The sequence below is a fragment of the Coregonus lavaretus genome (genome assembly GCF_964263955.1).
Source record: "Coregonus lavaretus genome assembly, chromosome: 6".
Taxonomy (NCBI): Eukaryota; Metazoa; Chordata; class Actinopteri; order Salmoniformes; family Salmonidae; genus Coregonus; species Coregonus lavaretus.
Genome location: NC_139993.1, coordinates 42569906 through 42590681, shown reverse-complemented (window position 1 = coordinate 42590681; position 20776 = coordinate 42569906). Strand labels below are relative to the sequence as shown.

At 42.9% G+C, this 20776-nt stretch overlaps 1 protein-coding gene across 1 annotated transcript in view; it reads right to left on the bottom strand.

Annotated features, from left to right (window-relative positions):
- The window catches only part of mcf2l2 (MCF.2 cell line derived transforming sequence-like 2), a gene marked incomplete at its 5' end in the record, with an annotated part of 138962 nt that overhangs the window by 77886 nt on the left and 40300 nt on the right, over positions 1-20776 (bottom strand). The window contains 6 exons of the mRNA XM_084164037.1: positions 1789-1903; positions 2059-2183; positions 2568-2717; positions 2910-3026; positions 19380-19493; positions 19826-19916. Coding sequence (XP_084020163.1) covers positions 1789-1903; positions 2059-2183; positions 2568-2717; positions 2910-3026; positions 19380-19493; positions 19826-19916 — 712 coding nt within the window. The remainder of the gene's footprint in view (positions 1-1788; positions 1904-2058; positions 2184-2567; positions 2718-2909; positions 3027-19379; positions 19494-19825; positions 19917-20776) is intronic.

The window sequence follows — 20776 nt, the reverse complement described above, 5'->3', positions numbered from 1 at the left end:
CATGGGGCTCACTCCCTTCCAGTGCATCCTGGGGTACCAGCCAGCCCTGGCCCCTTGGACACCCAGCCAGACCAATGCGCCCGCTGTCGACAAGTGGTTCCACAGGGCCGGACAGGTCTGGGACGCCGCCCATGTCCATCTCCAGAGGGCCATTCGTCGGCAGAAGGACCAAGCCGACCGCCACTGCAGTGAGGCCCCTGTATTCCAGCCTAGGGATCGTGTCTGGCTGTCCACAAAGAACCTCCCTCTCCGCCTGCCCTGCAAGAAACTGAGCCCCCGGTTTGTGGGGCCGTTTAAGGTCCTCCGGCGGATAAATGAGGTATCATACTGGCTGCTCCTTCACCCTCACTACCGTGTCTCACCCACTTTTCATGTGTCTCTCCTCAGGTCGGTGGTTCCTGGTCCTCTGGCGGATGCCGTCCCCTGGGGTACGCCTCCTCCGCCCCTAGACATTGACGGTGAGGGACCTGCTGGACTCCAGGTTCCGTGGGGGACAGCTCCATTACCTGGTGGACTGGGAGAGGTATGGTCCTGAGGAGAGGAGCTGGGTTCCGGCTGGGGACGTTCTGGACCCCAAACTAATTCGGGACTTCTACCGTCGCCGCCCTGACCGGCCCGCTCCTCGGGGTCGTCCTCCTGGCCGGCGACGTCCAGCGGCTGGGGCTGCGCATCCGGTGGGGGGGGGGGGTACTGTCACGTCTCCTCCTATTGCTCCCCTCCGGCGCTCTGATTCGCCGGTCTATTGAGCCACCGGTCTGAGCGCACCACCTCGGCAACACCGGAATGGAAACCCAACGCACCCTAATCACCTCAAGCGCAGCTGCACCTCATCATCTCATCACCACCTGTTCTGTAGGATTTTGTGTGTGATTGATTAGCTTCGTGTCGTGGACTCTATCTTTGACCTTGTTAATTCCTGCGTCTGCGTCCTGCCTCTTCGTATTCTCAGTGCTCATCACAGTAACGCAGCAGGAGAGAGTGGTTTCATCACGGTAGCACATTCAAATGTATAGCCATTAATCTAAAACAATTCATAGATTTTAAACAAAAAAACCTTTCTGTTTGTCATAGACGGGCAGGATTAATATGAGATGAAAGGCGAGTTCCTAACGAGTTCAGAAAGCCAATCTAGCACTCTGTGAGACGTTCACAACGATGGGGGCAGATGTTTTGATCAAGAGAGACCTTTAGAAAATATGTAAATTTTCTCTAACACTAAACATACGAATGTATTTTACAGTTATAAGGAAGATGAAATCTTATAGTTAGTCATTTTATAATTTGATGATGCTATATTTAGAAAGCATAAAAGTCATTTCTAGCCTTATTCATTCAGTTTTGTTGAATAGGAAATACATCATATAAAATATATTATCATACTTGGGCTTGTGTCCTCAAAAGTGACTACACCTCAGCAATTTATAACAATTTTAACCAGAAAGGTGAGATTTGAGCCTTTCTTTGAGTATGCTGCATTACTAGTTATTATTTATGGCCCTATCATGATAAATAATTACATTTGGGGAATACGTAGATGCCATTTTCGTTTACATTTAGTTACATTAAATTAAATGTTTTATTGTGTATGTAGTGTAATATCCATATATTTCAGTGACCTTGACTGCCATGTGGATATCAGTAAAAATTTGAACTTTCATTGCTCTCTCTGGAGGAACTCAAATAGCCAGGATGTGTTCTGTCCAGCTCTCTTTTTTTTTACACGATTAAGCTAAACCTGCTGACCACAGTAGTCAGCAGACAGGGACTCTGTCATAGAAACCTACATACCTCTCGGAAGTCATGTTCAAAATGGCGTAACTGCAGGCACTGCTCCAGTTTGAGGTGATGTTTGGACCAGAACTGTTGAAAAGCATTTTCTGTCTCATCCAGCTGGGACAACAACCTGAAACCCATGTGCTTTAGTGAAACATATATTTTATTATATGCATTAATGAACTGTATGTACATGTTTGTACTTAACTGTACATACAAACATGTTTTATTATTTTATCATTTATTAGAAACATATAGTATCTGAACTAGGTCACAGTAACCAACCTTTCCACTGTAGACTGGTTCTCCATCTCGTCTGGGTTTAGTTTGTGATTCTCAGACTTGGCGGCCTGCTCTTTGATACAGCCCAGCAGAGTAGTTCCCTGTTTCATCGCTAATTTCAGTTCATCCTGTCAAAATGAAATAACTCATTCAATCCCAGGCTATGCAAGGGGGAGACCCACCTGCCTATGGGGGGATCATGAGACAGGGGCTGTACCTGATTAACAGTCTGGTTTAGGAATAGAATACTTGCTATGCTTCCTACGCTATACTTTGCTATGGTTGTTATCTAGGCCATTGATGCTAATGGATGTGGTTCAACTACTAAGCAACAGGATATGATAGAAACCAGTCCCCTGTGAATTTGATCTCACTACTGTATGTGAATCTACCAATACTATACTACCAATCATAAACATAGGGAATATTCCGATTCTAACTATGGGTACAAGTGAACCCTAATAGGTAGCCAGGTTCAGAAGCCCCATGTTGATGCTGAAGCAGCGTCTCACCTTGAGTTTGTCATGCTTCTCAGTGTGAGTATTTAGAAGGTCTTTGGTGCACTGCACATCATTAGGCAGCTCCGTCTCGGCCAGATCTGTGCCAAACTTCTGCAGCATTTGGGCTGTGGTCTTCACTGTCACAGCAAAGTTCTCAATGGCCTGAGAGCAAAACACAAACACACCTCAGATTATACTGTGCCATGAGCCATACATTTTTTGGATTATTAAAAGGATGATTATGTGGAAACTGGCAATATTTCAGTATTCACTTCTCTGGAAGATCCTGCAGTTACAAGAAATTCCCAGTGAGTAAAGACTGTTAAGAAAAGGTCAAATGTCATGGTGACTCACTGTCCTGTGGTGGATCCACTGACTGTGACAGTACTCCAGGTTCCCACCAAGCTCACATGTTAGCTGGCCCTTATCCACATAGCCATGTAAGTCAGACAGGGAGTTCAGCATCACAATCTGTAAAGACAGGAAAGAAATTAACATACAATACTGTATGTTATGAAGTCACCTATGTACAGTTGAAGTCGGAAGTTTACATACACCTTAGCCAAATACATTTCAACTCAGTTTTTCACAATTCCTGACATTTAATCCTAGTAAAAAATTCCCTGTTTTAGGTCAGTTAGGATCACCACTTTATTTTAAGAATGTGAAACGTCAGAATAATAGTAGAGAGAATGATTTCTTTCAGCTTTTATTTCATTCATCACATTCCCAGTGGGTCAGAAGTTTACATGCACTCAATTATGTGGTCCTCTGTAGCTCAATTGGTAGAGCATGGCGCTTGTAATGCCAGGGTAGTGGGTTCGATCCCCGGGACCACCCATACGTAAACATTTATGCACACATGACTGTAAGTTGCTTTGGATAAAAGCGTCTGCTAAATGGCATATTATATTATTATAAATTAGTATTTGGTAGCATTGCCTTTAAATTGTTTAACTTGGGTCAAACGTTTCGGGTAGCCTTCCACAAGCTTCCCACAATAAGTTGGGTGAATTTTGGCCCATTCCTCCTGACAGAGCTGGTGTAACTGAGTCAGGTTTGTAGGCCTCCTTGCTCGCACACACTTTTTCAGTTCTGCCCACACATTTTCTATAGGATTGAGGTCAGGGCTTTGTGATGGCCACTCCAATACCTTGACTTTGTTGTCCTTAAGCCATTTTGCCACAACTTTGGAAGTATGCTTGGGGTCATTGTCCATTTGGAAGACCTATTTGCAACCAAGCTTTAACGTCCTGACTGATGTCTTGAGATGTTACTTCAATATATCCACATCATTTTCTTCCTTGCTGAGCGGCCTTTCAGGTTATGTTGATATAGGACTCGTTTTACTGTGGATATAAATACTTTTGTACCTGTTTCCTCCAGCATCTTCACAAGGTCCTTTGCTGTTGTTCTGGGATTGGTTTGCACTTTTCGCACCAACGTACGTTCATCTCTAGGAGACAGAAGGCGTCTCCTTCCTGAGGGGTATGACGGCTGCGTGGTCCCATGGTGTTTATACTTGCATACTATTGTTTGTACAGATGAACGTGGTACCTTCAGGCGTTTGGAAATTGCTCCCAAGGATGAACCAGAATTGTGGAGGTCTACAATTGTTTTTCTGAGGTCTTGGCTGATTTCTTTTGATTTTCACATGATGTCAAGCAAAGAGGCACTGAGTTTGAAGGTAGGCCTTGAAATACATCCACAGGTACACTTCTAATTGACTCAAATTATGTAAATTAGCCTATCAGAAGCTTCTAAAGCCATGACATAATTTTCTGGAATTGTCCAAGCTGTTTAAAGGCACAGTCAACTTAGTGTATGTAAACTTCTGACCCACTGGAATTGTGATACAGTGAATTATAAGTGAAATAATCTGTCTGTAAACAATTCTTGGAAAAATTACTTAGATGTCCTAACCGACTTGCCAAAACTATAGTTTGTTGACAAGAAATTTGTGGAGTGGTTGAAAAACGAGTTTTAATGACTAAATGTATGTAAACTTCCGACTTCAACTGTATTTGGACAGTGAAGCAAAAACATTTAATTTGACTCTATACTCCAGCATTTTGGATTTGAGATCAAATGTTTCATATGGGCGACAGTTCAGAATGTCACCTTATATTTGAGGGTATTTTCATACATATCTGTTTTACTGTTTAGAAATGAAAGCACTTAATGTATTGTCAGAATGGCAGACTAATGCCTAGTTTTCTGTGACATTTTAGTGGCAGAAAGCAAGGACAGGAAATGCTGAAAGGAAGGCCCCACTCACACACTTATGAAGAAGTTTCACTTACACTCACACATGGAACACAAAGGAGAATGACATTGAGAGAAAAATGTACATTGACCCTAGAAAATAAGAAAAATGAATTGGGACTGGAATTTATTAAAATAATAATGACATGTTAAATATGTTAAATGTTGAAGGTTGGAAACATTGGGGAATGTTAAAGGGTGACTGAAGTAATATAGTAAAATGGTTAAGGATGAGATGTTTTTTGTTTTTTAAGGCACAGTACATTTGGACTACGTCTATCAGGCTTGGAGGATAAGGCCTTAGGAGATTGATAGAGAAATGTTATAATGTTGAAATAATAGGATGATGATGGGATGTTGAATGTTTAAGATGTAACTGGAGTAATAAGTTAGGTTAAAGTGAGATTAGAATTGAGTGAAATTAGATTAATTAAAGGTTGATTTGAAGGGGAAAATAAGTGTTAATGTTTAAAACTAGTAGTGATGATGATGTTTAGCTAGAGGTACAGTACCAGTCAAAAGTTTGGACATACCTACTCATTCAAGGGTTTTTCTTTATTTCTACTATTTTCTACATTGTAGAATAATAGTGAAAACATCAAAACTATGAAATAACACATATGGAATCATGTAGTAACCAAAAAAGTGTTAAACAAATATTATATTTTATATTCTTCAAAGTAGCCACCCTTTGCCTTGATGACAGCTTTGCACACTCTTGGCATTCTCTCAACCAGCTTCATGAGGAATGCTTTTCCAACAGTCTTGAAGGAGTTCCCACATATGCTGGCTTCTTTTCTTTCACTCTTAGGTCCAACTCATCCTAAACCATCTCAATTGGTTAGAGGTCGGGTGATTGTGGAGGCCAGGTCATCTGATGCAGCACTCCATCACTCTCCTTCTTGGTCAAATAGCCCTTACACAGCCTGGAGGTGTGTTGGGTCATTGCCCTGTTGAAAAACAAATGATAGTCCTACTAAGCGCAAACCAGATGGGATGGCGTATCGCTGCAGAATGCTGTGGTAGCCATGCTGGTTAAGTGTGCCTTGAATTCTAAATAAATCACTGACAGTGTCACCAGCAAAGCACCCCCACACCATCACACCTCCTCCTTCATGCTTCACGGTGGGAACCACACATGCGTAGATCATCCGTTCACCTACTCTGCGTCTCACAAAGGCACGGCGGTTGGAACCAAAAATCTAAAATTTTGACACATCAGACCAAAGGACAGATTTCCACCGGTCTAATGTCCATTGCTCGTATTTCTTGGCCCAAGCAAGTCTCTTCTTCGTATGTGTGTCCTTTAGTAGTGGTTTCTTTGCAGCAATTCGACCTTGAAGGCCTGATTCACGCAGTCTCCTCTGAACAGTTGATGTTCAGATGTGTCTGTTACTTGAACTCTGCGAAGCATTTATTTGGGCTGCAATCTGAGTCTGGTAACTCTAATGAACATATCCTCTGCAGCAGAGGTAACTCTGGGACTTCCTTTCCTGTGGCGGTCCTCATGAGAGCCAGTTTCATCATAGCGCCTGATGGTTTTTGCGACTGCACTTGAAGAAACTTTCAAAGTTCTTGAAATTTTCCGGATTGACTGACCTTCATGTCTTAAAGTAATGATGGACTGTTGTTTCTCTTTGCTTATTTGAGCTGTTCTTGCCATAATATGGACTTGGTCTTTTTTGGTTACTACATGATTCCATATGTGTTATTTCATAGTTTTGATGTCTTCACTATTATTCTACAATGTAGAAAATAGTAGAAATAAAGAAAAACCCTTGAATGAGTAGGTGTGTCCAAACTTTTGACTGGTACTGTATATTAAGGTTGCTAGTTTGACCTACAATAACCCCAGGTCAGACAGTTAGGAGAGACCTACAAAAGGAGTAGTCAGAAAATCCTGGTGATACGGGGCTCGGATCATTATGAGATGAGGCTCGTTTCATTTAGTATTGGAGCCCGCATCATTCTTGGGGGGTTAAGGGTTACTTGCGTTACAGCTCGCTTGAGCCTGGGGTGGGGAGGAGCCTGTGGTTTTAGAAAGCCTAGGGTCAGGAAATAGTTGTGGTTAGTGGTTGGCTGAAAAATACCCTTTAAGGGTCAGGAGAGGGTTTGCAGATGCTATAGCAAGATTTTGTAGAGGTGTCAGCAAAACCACAAGTGTTGGTAGGCGAGGAGTAATGAGCACAGCGGCGGTGCTAGGACCACATATAGGCCATTAGGGCAGCAGGTGTTAACCATAAATGCAGTGGGGAAGAGTCTCTTTGGGCTTCCTAGAAGAACCTGTTGTCTGCTGAAGCAGATTTTTGCTGTAGCATTTTAGCTAATATATAGTTTGATTTTTATTATACTTGGTTTTATTCTTAGAGTGTTAAAGTAAAGTTCTAGAAGGAATCCTTAAGGTTACCTTATTGATCGACGTTTTAAGTACAGTAGCTGTTGGAGTTTTGAAACACCAACTGAGGGACTGATCATCCTGAGGGGGGCGACAAAAGACTGTTTATAGTTGTAGAAGGTAAGAGACCTTAAATGCTGTGCTTCTCATAGAATGTTAATAGACAGAAAATATTGCATTGGCAGCCTAATAGGGGTTTAGATAAGGGCGCTGGAGGTATCTAATCCATTGTAGATTTTTGCTTATCAAAATTGCTTGTGTGACTATTGATTTGTGATATTGATTGATTGAGCTTGGACTTTTTATGCCTGTTTCTGGAATTTTGAATAAACTTCCTTTCCTGTTCTGAAACCTTGTGTCATCAGAGTCATACAAGTGCATGTCGTTTTACTCTAGGTTTCTGAAATTGACTTGCTTGATTTAGGATTTTTTGCATCTGGTTAATTAGTCTATTGGGAACCTGAGTTGCTGGAATAAAATAACCTGAGACCGAACTATAGGTACTGAGTACATTGATCGGATTCGTAAGAGGGGTGATTCTGGGCTAAGCCAACCCAGGAAATAGGGACCCCTCATAGTGGGCTACGGTAGAAGCTCTGGCCTGGACGATCCTGAGAAGGCGCCAGGTTGAACGAGAGTGAGGCAGCATAGGCACTAGGGCTTTACTGTAAGGCCCTTACTGTTGAGTTTGAGGAACAGTCCCTAGCTGTAAACTGGCTCAGTGGTAGGGCAGAGCGGCATCTATCAGATCTGGGGAATTAATGACAAGGAATAACTGACTGCTATTGGGCAGACAGGTTCGAGTTGAGTTGTTAATCTTGCAGAGGTGGTATTTTAGCTTTGACAGTATCTAGTCCTCCCATTTGAAGGTGTCATACGTATTTTGAGAAATTCACTTATGTGTATTAAAGTAGTCAAAAGTTTAGTATTTGGTCCTATATTCCTAGCATGCAATGACTACATCAAGCTTGTGACTCTACAAAATGCATTGGCAGTTTGTTTTGGTTGTGTTTCAGATTATATTGTGCCCAATAGAAATGAATGGTAAATAATGTATTGTGTCATTTTGGAGTCAATTTTATTGTAAATAAGAAAATAATGTGGATGCTACCACACTACGCCATTTCAACATGGAAATGTGAGTAATTTTTGGTTGAGATGTTGATCAATGAAATTTCAACCTTTATTCACCCATTTAAAAAGATAGCCAGAAGTTTTTTGAATTCCCAATGCGTTATCACAATGCGTTCAACCATCTAAAAGCACAACAAAGTTCAAATTGGAATACAATGTCAGATATTTTGTGTTTTTACAACTACTTAATGTGTTACACTGTGCTTCATCTAATAGCACAACCAAATTACCTGGATTAAGATTACATTAAAAGTACACAGTGCAAGTGATTAGTGCCGTTCGAGATTCTGCACAGATGTTTCTATTGTGAAGATCTCCACAAACCTGCGACCTTTGCATGCTATCTTGAAAATTCACCCTTTCTATGATTACATAATATGACTTGTATAGTTACAGTAACTTCGAAATGTGGCCATGGATGTGTTACTCATTTTAAGGTTGAATAAAAACTGTTACAGTAGTTTGTAAGATAGCCTTACCTTTAGGCTATTTACTGTATTACAAAAGTCATATTAGGTTGGTTGCGGTTATGGATAAGGTTATTTCTGTTTTTTATTTTTAATAAATTTGTTCTAAAAACCCTGTTATTTGCATTGTCATTATGGGGTATTGTGTGTAGATTGATGAGGGGAAAAAAAGAATGTAATCAATTTTAGAATAAGACTGTAACGTAACAAAATGTGGAAAAAGTCAAGGGGTCTGAATACTTTCCAAATGCACTGTAGGACTAAATCAAATACATGTTTTAATGCACTTTATATAAAGCTTGATTTGGTTTAGTCCTATTCTTTAACTTTGATTTTTGGTTGAAATGGAGACGTGAATAGAACATATTCATTATTAACTTGGAGATTAAATTTGACATCAACCAAAGCTTGAAACCTTAGGCCTATATATATTGCCTATTCTTAGTTGAACCCTAGGTTGAATTGAAACAATAGCTGTTAATGACTTCGCAAATGCTTCAGTATATAGGCCTAAATACACTGAACAAAAATATAAACGCAACATGCAACAATTTCAAAGATTTTACTGAGTTACAGTTAATAGAAGAAAATCAGTCAATTGAAATGAATTCATAAGGCCCTAATCTATGGATTTCACATGACTGGGAATAAAGATATACATCTGTTGATCACAGATACCTTAAAAACCATTTTCCTCTAGCAGCGCAACTCATCTCCTTCGCATAGAGTTGATCAGGCTGTTGATTGTGGCCTGTGGAATGTTGTCCCACTCCTCTTCAATGGCTGTGCGAAGTTGTTAGATATTGGCGGGAACTAGAACACGCTGTCATACACATCGCTCCAGAGCATCCCAAACATGCTCAATGGGTGACATGTCTGGTGAGTTTGCAGGCATTGGAAGAACTGGGACATTTTCAGCTTCCAGGAGTTGTGTACAGATCCTGGCGACATGGGGCTGTGCTGAAACATGAGGTGATGGTGGCACGACAATGGGGCTTAGGATCTCATCACGGTATCTCAAACAAATAAAATGCAATTGTGTTCGTTGTCCGTAGCTTTTGCCTGCCCATATCATAACCCCACCGCCACCACACTCTTAGAAAAAAGGTGCTACTTAGAACCTAAAAGGCTACATCAACTGTCCCCATAGGAGAACCCTTTGAAGAACCCTTTATGGTTCCAGGTAGAACCATTTTGGTTTCAGGTAGAACCGTTTTGGGTTCCATCTAGAACCCTTTCCACAGACCTGGAACCAAAAAGGGTTATCCTATGGGGACAGCCGAATAACCTCTTTGGAACACTTTTTTCTAAGAGTGCATGGGGCACTCTGTTCACAATGTTGATATCAGCAAACCGCTCGCTCACACGACGCCATACACTTGCCCGGTACAGTTGAAACCAGGATTCATCCGTGAAGAGCACACTTCTCCAGCGTGCAAGTGGCTATCGAAGGTGAGCATTTTCCCACTGAAGTCGGTTACGCTGCCGATCTGCAGTCAGGTCAAGATCCTGGTGAGGACGACGAGCACGCAGATGAGCTTCCCTGAGACGGTTTCTGACAGTTTGTGCAGAAATTCTGAAGAAGCCGGATGTGGAGGTCCTGGGCTGGTGTGATTACATGTGGTCTGCGGTTGTGAGGCCGGTTGGACGTAATGCCAATTCTCTAAAACGATGTTAGAGGCAGCTTATGGTAGAGAAATTAACATTAAATTATCTGGCAACAGCTTTGGTGGACATTCCTGCAGTCAGCATGCCAATTGTATGCTCCCTCAAAACTTCAGACATTTGTACCATTGTGTTGTGTGACAACTGCATTGTGGCCTTTTATTGTCCCCAGTACAAGGTGCACCTGTGTAATGATCATGCCGTTTAATCAGCTTCTTGATATGCCACACCTGTCAGGTGGATGGATTATAGTGAGAAATGCTCACTAGCAGGGATGTAAACACATTTGTGCCCAAAATGTGAGAGAAATAAGCTATTTGTGCATATGGAAACTTTCTGGGACCTTTTATTTCAGCTCATGAAACATGGGACCACTTTACATGTTGCGTTTATATTTTTGTTCAGTATAGTATCATTGATGATATATGACATATAGAGTATGGTTACATTCAATTTGCTCTCTTAAACCTGCCCTTTGGAATGACTTCGATAACAACCGTGAATCTATTTAGTTAGCAGGGCTTGGTTAAAACCGTGGATGGGAGACCAAATGGATAGCAATAGACAGATTAACTCTCTAGAAGGAGGTGCTGCCCAGCCTATAGTCTTTTTCTGATAGTGGATGTATAACGTTGAAGATCTGACGTTGTTTCAAAGGTACAAATTCAACATATTTCATTCAAGGTTTGTCTATGTTGAAAATTGGTTACTATGATGACATAATTTTGTGGTTGAAATTTCAGCCTCAAAACAATAGTTTACGTTGATGACTTTCTGCAAATCCAATGTATTTTCCACCTACTGTGCCTTCAGAAAGTATTCAGAACCCTTGACTCATTCCACATTTTGTTGTATTACAGCCTGAATTTAAAATGTATTAAATTGAGATTTTGTGTCACTAAGTATTCAACCCCTTTGTTTTGGCAAGCATAAATAAGTTCAGGAGTAAAACATTTGCTTAACAAGTCACATAATAAGTTGCATGGACTCACTCTGTGTGCAATAATAGTGTTTAACATGATTTTTGAATGACTACCTCATCTCTCTACCCCACACATACAATTATCTGTAAGGTCCCTCAGTCGAGCAGTGAATTTCAAACACAGATTCAACCACAAAGACCAGGGATGTTTTCCAATGCCCCGCAAAGAAGGGCACATATTGGTAAAAATACAAATAAAACAGACATTGAATATTCCTTTGAGCATGGTTAAGTTATTACACTTTGGATGGTGCATCAATACACCCAGTCACTACAAAGATACAGGCGTCCTTCCTAAATCAGTTGGCGGAGAGAAAGGAAACCGCTCAGGGATTTCACCATGACGCCAATGGTTACAGAGTTTAATGGCTGTGATAGGAGAAAACTGAGGATGGATCAACAACATTGTAGTTACTCCACAAATCCAACACATCACTGAGAACCACTCTCCATATTTTCAAGCATAGTGATGGCTGCATCATGTTATGGGTATGCTTGTAATTGTTAAGGATTTGGGAGTTTTTCAGGATAAAAAAGAAACAATGGAGCTAAGCACAGGCAAAATCCTAGAAAACCTGGTTCAGTCTGCTTTCCACCAGACACTGGGAGATGAATTCACCATTCAGCAGAACAACAACATAAAACACAAGGCCAAATCTACACTGGAGTTGCTTACCAAGAAGACAGTGAATGTTCCTAAGTGGCCGAGTTACAGTTTTTACATAAATCTACTTGAAAATCTATGACAAGACCTGAAAATGGTTGTCTAGCAATGATCAACAACCAATTTGACAGAGCTTGAAGAATTTTGAAAAGAATAATGGGCAAATGTTGCACAATCCAGGTGTCGAAAGCTCTTAGACACGTACCCAGAAAGACTCAAAGCTGTAATCGCTGCCAAAGGTGATTCTAACATGTATTGATTCAGTGGGTTAAATACTTATCTAATCAAGATATATTAGTGTTATTTTTTTTTTTTTCTCACAAATGTTAAGAATCTTTCTTTTACTTTGACATTACAGATTATTTTGTGTAGATTGTTGTCAAAAATGACAATTAAATCCATTTTAATCCCACTTCGTAACACAACAAAATGTGAAAAAGTCAAGGGATGTGAATAATTTCTGAAGGCACTGTATGCCTCTGTAACTTTCTCACTCATCATTATTCACAATTCATTCATGATTATCCGTAATCATGGTAGCATCCACATTAATTTAGAAGTGTTCAGAAACATATTCTATTCATATTTACAATAAAATGGACTCCTAAATGACAGAATACATTATTTACCAGATACATTAAGTATGAAAACAAATTACCCTAAAATAAAAGGTGACATTCGGTATAGAGTATAGAGCAAAACTAAACGTTTTTGCTTCATTGTCCATTTTATTGAAACTTCCTCTGCATCACGCTCCGGACTTTGTCAAATACTCCCTCAAGGGTTATGTAATCGCCCACTGGGCACACACTGGTTGAATCAACGTTGTTTCCACGTAATTTCAATGACATTTCCTTGAACAAACGGGGAATAGACGTGGAATTGACATCTGTGCCCAGTGGGAAGTGTCATGGCGTGCTAATGCAGCATGACTTGATGTCCTGTAGCTTCTGTGGGTTTTTATTAAAACCAGGTTTTTGGCTTATTACAGTTCTCTATTAACACTTCCTCACCAGATGTCTTGACTTGAATCATACAACACGTGCATAATGATGGCATGCCCACATGAGTTGGTGATGAATCTGAGGAGGTTTTGGAACATTTGTCTTGGAAAATGTGTACAGTCAAGCAGGAGATTTGGCCTTCACCAAAATTATTGAATGAAGTAATGGAAATATATGAATGTCAGGTCCAAATGTATTGGCACCCTTGATAAAGATGAGCAAAAGAGACTGTATAAAATAAATAATACAAATACTGAGCTATATTGTATGCAAAAAAAAAAAAAAAAGATTTATTTTATACTAATACAATTGCACAGAGAAAGATAGGGGTCAAAATTATTGACACCCCTGTTTGCAATACCTTTCAATACCTCCCTTGTGAAGATAACAGCAATAAGCCTTTTTCTAAAATGTTTTATGAGATTGGAGAACACATTGGGAGGGATCTTAGGCCATTCCTCCATACAGAATCTTTTGGCATTTTGTGGTCAATGAACCACTTCTTTGTGGATTTTGATGTGTGCTTGGGGTTATTGTCTTGCTGGAAGATCCACTTAGAGCCAGGTTTCAGGCTCCTGGCAGAGGCAACCAGGTTTTTGGCTAGAATGTCCTGGTATACCGAATGTCACCTTTATATATATTTTTTTCTCTAGCAGGAGGTAAGCTTCTCATATGGTGTTGAGTAAAGCTTAACCATGTATTAGATCGTAGGTAGGTAGTTAGTTGTAGTTAGGTATTGTAGTTATTGTAGGTTAGTATTGTTGTTATTGTAGGTTTCCGTAGGTAATTGTAGGTTAGTATCGAAGCACGAGGCTAGCTAGCTAGCGGGTAGCTACTGGTAACGTTTAGCAACGGTGGAGAGCTGTTTCCAATGTTAATGTGCTGCTAGCCAACGTTTAATTTTTGCTGCGTTATGCGTTATGAAAGGAACTAGACACGGACATGAATTATCTGTTTAGTGTGCTAACACACTCTTGGCAGTTTGTTGTAACCAAGTATTGGTGCTAAACTGTGTGTTAATGGATGCTAGCATGCTAGTTAGCTATGGCGTCATAGCTAGGCATCGTGGGTTGTTGTGGGTAGTTACTGTAGGTTGGCAGTGTCTTCGGCCGTGCCGGCTGTAGCACGAAGCGAGCTAACTAGCCGTTTTTCGAACAGAGTCAGAGTCAACACAGTAGCCATTGTGTGCCGGGTGTAGCACGAAGCTAGCTAGCTAGCCGTTCTTCAAACAAAGTCAACACAGTGGCCATTGCTAGCTACCCAACACGACCAGCTAACTGTACTGTAGTAGCTAAATACAATATACTTGTCCTAGCTAGCCAACGTTTAATCATTGCTGCGTCATGAAAGGAACTTGACACAGACACGAATGATCTGTTTAGTGTGTTAACACACTATTGGTGTGTCTTGGCAGTGTCTTCGGCCGTGCCGGCTGTAGCACGAAGCGAGCTAACTAGCCGTTTTTCGAACAGAGTCAGAGTCAACACAGTAGCCATTGTGTGCCGGGTGTAGCACGAAGCTAGCTAGCTAGCCGTTCTTCAAACAAAGTCAACACAGTGGCCATTGCTAGCTACCCAACACGACCAGCTAACTGTACTGTAGTAGCTAAATACAATATACTTGTCCTAGCTAGCCAACGTTTAATCATTGCTGCGTCATGAAAGGAACTTGACACAGACACGAATGATCTGTTTAGTGTGTTAACACACTATTGGTGGTTTGTTGTGACCAAGTGTTGGTGCTAAACTGTGTGTTACTGGATGCTAGCATGCTAGTTAGCTAGTTAACACACTATTGGTGGTTTGTTGTGACCAAGTGTTGGTGCTAAACTGTGTGTTATTGTTATTGGATGCTAGCATGCTAGTTAGCTATGGTGTCATAGTTAGCTAGCTGAATAAAGTGGGTTGAGTCTATTCCTTTAAACATTGAACCGCTGTGGTTCACAACAATTCTGATTTCTAAAGGTGGAAGTTGGGAGAGTTTTTGTTCGGGTGGTTCAGTGAAACAATTTTAGTTTCTGAGGTAGAAGTTTTTGGTGAGGGAGGCCCTGCTCTCTCCTCTCCCAGATGCTTAGCTCATTTCATTCCGATCTCCTCTGCATTTTTGTAGCCATTTGCTACAGCCTGTCAACTATGCCTCTGCCTATCCCTGTTCTCTCCTCTCTGCACAGGCTACACAAACGCACCACACCGCGTGGCTGCTGCCTCTCTAACCTGGTGGTCCCTGCACGCACCCCACACCTGGAGTTCCAGGTCGCAGGCAGCCTCTGGAACTGCCGTTCTGCTGCCAACAAAGCTGACTTCATCCCAGCCTATGCCAACCTCCAGTCCCTCGACTTCCTGGCGCTGACGGAAACATGGATCACCACTGAAAACACTGCTACTCCTACTGCTCTCTCCTCGTCTGACCATGTGTTCTCGCATACCCCGAGAGCATCTGGTCAGAGGGGTGGTGGTACAGGAATCCTCATCTCTCCCAAGTGGACATTCTCAATTTTTCCCCTAACCCATCTGTCTATCTCCTCATTTGAATTCCATGCTGTCACAGTCACTAGCCCATTTAAGCTTAATATCCTTGTCATCTATCGCCCTCCAGGTTCCCTTGGAGAGTTCATCAATGAGCTTGACGCCTTGATAAGTTCCTTTCCTGAGGATGGCTCACCCCTCACAGTTTTGGGGGATTTCAACCTCCCTATGTCCACATTTGACTCATTTCTCTCTGCCTCCTTCTTTCCACTCCTCTCCTCTTTTGACCTCACCCTCTCACCGTCCCCCCCTACTCACAAGGCAGGCAATACGCTTGACCTCATCTTCACTAGATGCTGCTCCTCTACTAATCTCACTGCAACTCCCCTCCATGTCTCCGACCACTACTTTGTTTCCTTTTCTCTCTCGCTCTCCTCCCACACTACTCACTCTGCCCCTACACAGATGGTAATGCGCCGCCGCAACCTTCGCTCTCTCTCTCCCACTACTCTCTCCTCTTCCATCCTATCATCTCTTCCCTCTGCTCAATCCTTCTCCCTCCAATCTCCTGATTCTGCCTCCTCAACCCTCCTCTCCTCCCTTTCTGCATCCTTTGACTCTCTGTGTCCCCTATCCTCCCGGCCGGCTCGGTCCTCCCCTCCAGCTCCGTGGCTTGATGACTCATTGCGAGCTCACAGAACAGAGCTCCGGGCAGCGGAGCGGAAATGGAAGAAAACTAAACTCCCTGCCGACCTGGCATCTTTTCACTCCCTCCTCTCTACATTTTCTTCATCTGTTTCTGCTGCTAAGGCCACCTTCTACCACTCTAAATTCCAAGCATCTGCCTCTAACCCTAGGAAGCTCTTTGCCACATTTTCCTCCCTCCTGAATCCCCCCCCCCCCCCCCCCCCCTCCTCTCTCTCTGTGGATGACTTCGTCAACCACTTTGAAAAGAAGGTTGACGACATCCGATCCTCGTTTGTTAAGTCTAATGACACTGCTGGTCCTGCTCACACTGCCCTACCCTATGCTTTGACTTCTTTCTCCCCTCTCTCTCCAGATAAAATCCTGCGACTTGTGACTGCAGGCCGCCCAACAACCTGCCCGCTTGACCCCATCCCCTCCTCCCTTCTCCAGACCATCTCCGGTGACCTTCTCCCCTACCTCACCTCGCTGATCAACTCATCCTTGACCGCTGGCCATGTCCCTTCCGTCTTCAAGAGAGCGAGAGTTGCTCCCCTTCTCAAAAAACCAACACTCGACCCCACTGATGTCAACAACTACAGACCAGTATCCCTTCTTTCTTTTCTTTCCAAAACTATTGAGCGTGCCGTCTTTAGCCAACTCTCTTGCTATCTCTCTCAGAATGACCTTCTTGATCCAAACCAATCAGGTTTCAGGACTGGTCATTCAACTGAGACTGCTCTTCTCTGTGTCACGGAGACTCTCCGCACTGCTAAAGCTAACTCTCTCTCCTCTGCTCTTGTCCTTCTAGACCTGTCTGCTGCCTTTGATACTGTGAACCATCAGATCCTCCTCTCCACCCTCTCCGAGCTGGGCATCTCCGGCGCGGCTCACTCCTGGATTGCGTCCTACCTGACCGGTCGCTCCTACCAAGTGGCGTGGCGAGAAGCTGTCTCCGCACCACGTGCTCTCACCACTGGTGTCCCCCAGGGCTCAGTTCTAGGCCCTCTCCTTTTCTCCCTATACACCAAGTCACTTGGCTCTGTCATATCCTCACACGGCCTCTCCTATCATTGCTACGCTGACGATACACAACTAATCTTCTCCTTTCCCCCTTCTGATAACCAGGTGGCGAATCGCATCTCTGCATGTCTGGCAGACATATCAGTATGGATGACGGATCACCACCTCAAGCTGAACCCTGGCAAGACGGAGCTGCTCTTCCTCCCGGGGAAGGACTGCCCGTTCCATGATCTCGCCATCACGGTTGACAACTCCGTTGTGTCCTCCTCCCAGAGTGCGAAGAGCCTTGGCGTGACCCTGGACAACACCCTGTCGTTCTCCGCTAACATCAAGGCGGTGACCCGCTCCTGCAGGTTCATGCTCTACAACATTCGGAGAGTACGACCCTGCCTTACACAGGAAGCGGCACAGGTCCTAATCCAGGCACTTGTCATCTCCCGTCTGGATTACTGCAACTCGCTGTTGGCTGGCCTCCCTGCATGTGCCATTAAACCCCTACAACTCATCCAGAATGCCGCAGCCCGTCTGGTGTTCAACCTTCCCAAGTTCTCTCACGTCACCCCCCTCCTCCGCACACTCCACTGGCTTCCAGTTGAAGCTCGCATCCGTTACAAGACCATGGTGCTTGCCTTTGGAGCAGCGAGGGGAACGGCACCTCTGTACCTTCGGGCTCTGATCAGTCCCTACACCCAAACGAGGGCATTGCGTTCATCCACCTCTGGCCTGCTGGCTCCCCTTCCTCTGCGGAAGCATAGTTCCCGCTCAGCCCAGTCAAAACTGTTCGCTGCTCTGGCACCCCAATGGTGGAACAAGCTCCCTCACGACGCCAGGACAGCGGAGTCACTCACCACCTTCCGGAGACATTTGAAACCCCACCTCTTTAAGGAATACCTGGGATAGGATAAAGCAATCCTTCTACCCCCCCCCCCCCCCCCACCCCACAGCGGAGTCACTCACCACCTTCCGGAGACATTTGAAACCCCACCTCTTTAAGGAATACCTGGGATAGGATAAAGTAATCCTTCTACCCCCCCCCCCCACACACAGCGGAGTCGCTCACCACCTTCCGGAGACATTTGAAACCCCACCTCTTTAAGGAATACCTGGGATAGGATAAAGTAATCCTTCTACCCCCCCCCCCCCCCCAAAAAAAAAATGTGTAAAGTGGTTATCCCACTGGCTATAGGGTGAATGCATCAATTTGTGAGTCGCTCTGGACTAGAGCGTCTGCTAAATGACGTAAATGTGCCCTTGAGCAAGGCACTTAACCCTAATTGGTCCTGTAAGTCGCTCTGGATAAGAGCGTCTGCTAAATGACTAAAATGTAAAATGTAAATGTAAAGTTAATGATGCTGTTGACCTTATCAAGGGCCCCATATCCAGTGGAAGCAAAATAGCCCCATAACATCAAAGATCCAACACCATATTTTACAGTAGGTATGGGGTTCTTTTCTTTTCTGCATATGCATATTTATTTCGAAGCAAAACCCACCAATGGTGTTCGTGGCCAAAGACCTCTATTTACATGTCATCTGAACATACAGTAGCACCTGTTCCAATCAAAATGTCGTTTAGCAAACTCCAGGCGTTCACCAGTGGTGGGTTTTGCGTCGAAAGAAAGATGCATATGCATTGAAAGTATTGAAAACAGGGGTGCCAATAATTTTGATCCATATATTTCAGAGAAGAAAAATATGAATATTAAACAAAATATCTTTCTCAGAGCAATTGTATTAGTATAAAATTATATAATTTGGCACAAAAAAATTGCATACAGTATAGCTCAGTATTTGTATTATTTATTTTATACAGTCTTTTTTGGCTCATCTTTATCAAGGATGCCAATCATTTTGGACCTGACTGTATATGTTGTCACATTCTATAGCTCTACATAAACAAGCAAAACATGCAGTGAGTACATAGTCACTGTTCTAGCAGTTAGTTTACAGGTGAACATCAGACTCCCATGCAACACGCCACATGACATCAAGTCACTCACTATCTCATACCCAGACACAGAGGTGATGATCTAAGAGTTGGACAGGGTGAGTGGTAGTGAAGCATGCTTACCGGTACCTTCATTTTAAAGTCATCCCGGTGCAGCTTAATGCCTATGTCAGCGATGGCCCTCTGGAAGAAGCGGGAGGGCCTCAGCACCAACACCAGCTGGAGGTTCCCTGGAAAGGCCCCCTAGTGGCCACAGGTACAAAGCACAGCTTCATGACATGTCATAGCTCTGTATGTGGAGGGAGCTCCTGCTCTGTATCTACTTTCATTATGTATCACACATATTCTACTTGGGAATAATTTGCTTTACGCAAGACTTGCTGATATAGAAGTATTGTTCTATTTTACAATGGTACATGATGCTGAGATAAAATAGCCTGGTCCCATACTCTGTGCTCTGGCCAACTCCTCCTTAATGTCAAACACATAGAGAAGTGGAGTAAAGCACAAACAGACTGGACCACCAGGCAAGAGATAAAAGCTCTGTCTGAAGTTAAATATGGATGTCTTCATACCGCTATCCGCGTCAGTGAGGCCTTCACTGAGCTCCATTTGTCCCGCCTGCGGTCGATGATTATAACGAAACCGATGCTGGCCGCGTCCAAACTAGACAAGGAAAGATGGAAACAAACACATGCAGTAGGTGAAGCTATCCAAGCATGCAATCACAATACATATCCAAGTGGGCACAACAGTACACTGCTGTACTCTGTCTCTTTAAACAGAGTTTACACAAAATCACTTCAGCGCTCTCTGAACCAGGCCAGTGCCTTGCAAAAGTATTCATCCCCCTTGGTGTTTTTCCTATTTTGTTGCATTACAACCTGTAATTTAAATTGATTTTTATTGGGATTTCATGTAATGGACATACACAAAATAGTCAAAATTGGTGAAGTGAAATGAAAAAAAAAACTTATTTCAAAACATTCTAAACAATAAATAACGGAAAAGTGGTGCGTGCATATGTATTCCCCCCCATTTGCTATGAAGCCCCTAAATAAGATCTGGTGCAACCAATTACCTTCAGAAGTATGAAATTTTTTTTGACTAAATGACTAAAATGTAAATGTAAAAGTCACATAATTAGTTAAATAAAGTCCACCTGTGTGCAATCTAAGTGTCACATGATCTCAGTATATATACACCTGTTCTGAAAGGCCCCAGAGTCTGCATCACCACTAAGCAAGGGGCACCACCAAGCAAGTGGCACCATGAAGACCAAGGAGCTCTCCAAACAGGTCAGGGACAAAGTTGTGGAGAAGTACAGATCAGGGTTGAGTTATAAAAAAAGATCAGAAACTTTGAACATCCTACGGAGCACCATTAAATCCTTTATTCAAAAATGGAAAGAATATGGCACCACAACAAACCTGCCAAGAGAGGGCCGCCCACCAAAACTCACGGACCAGACAAGGAGGGCATTAATCAGAGAGGCAACAAAGAGACCAAAGATAAAACTGAAGGAG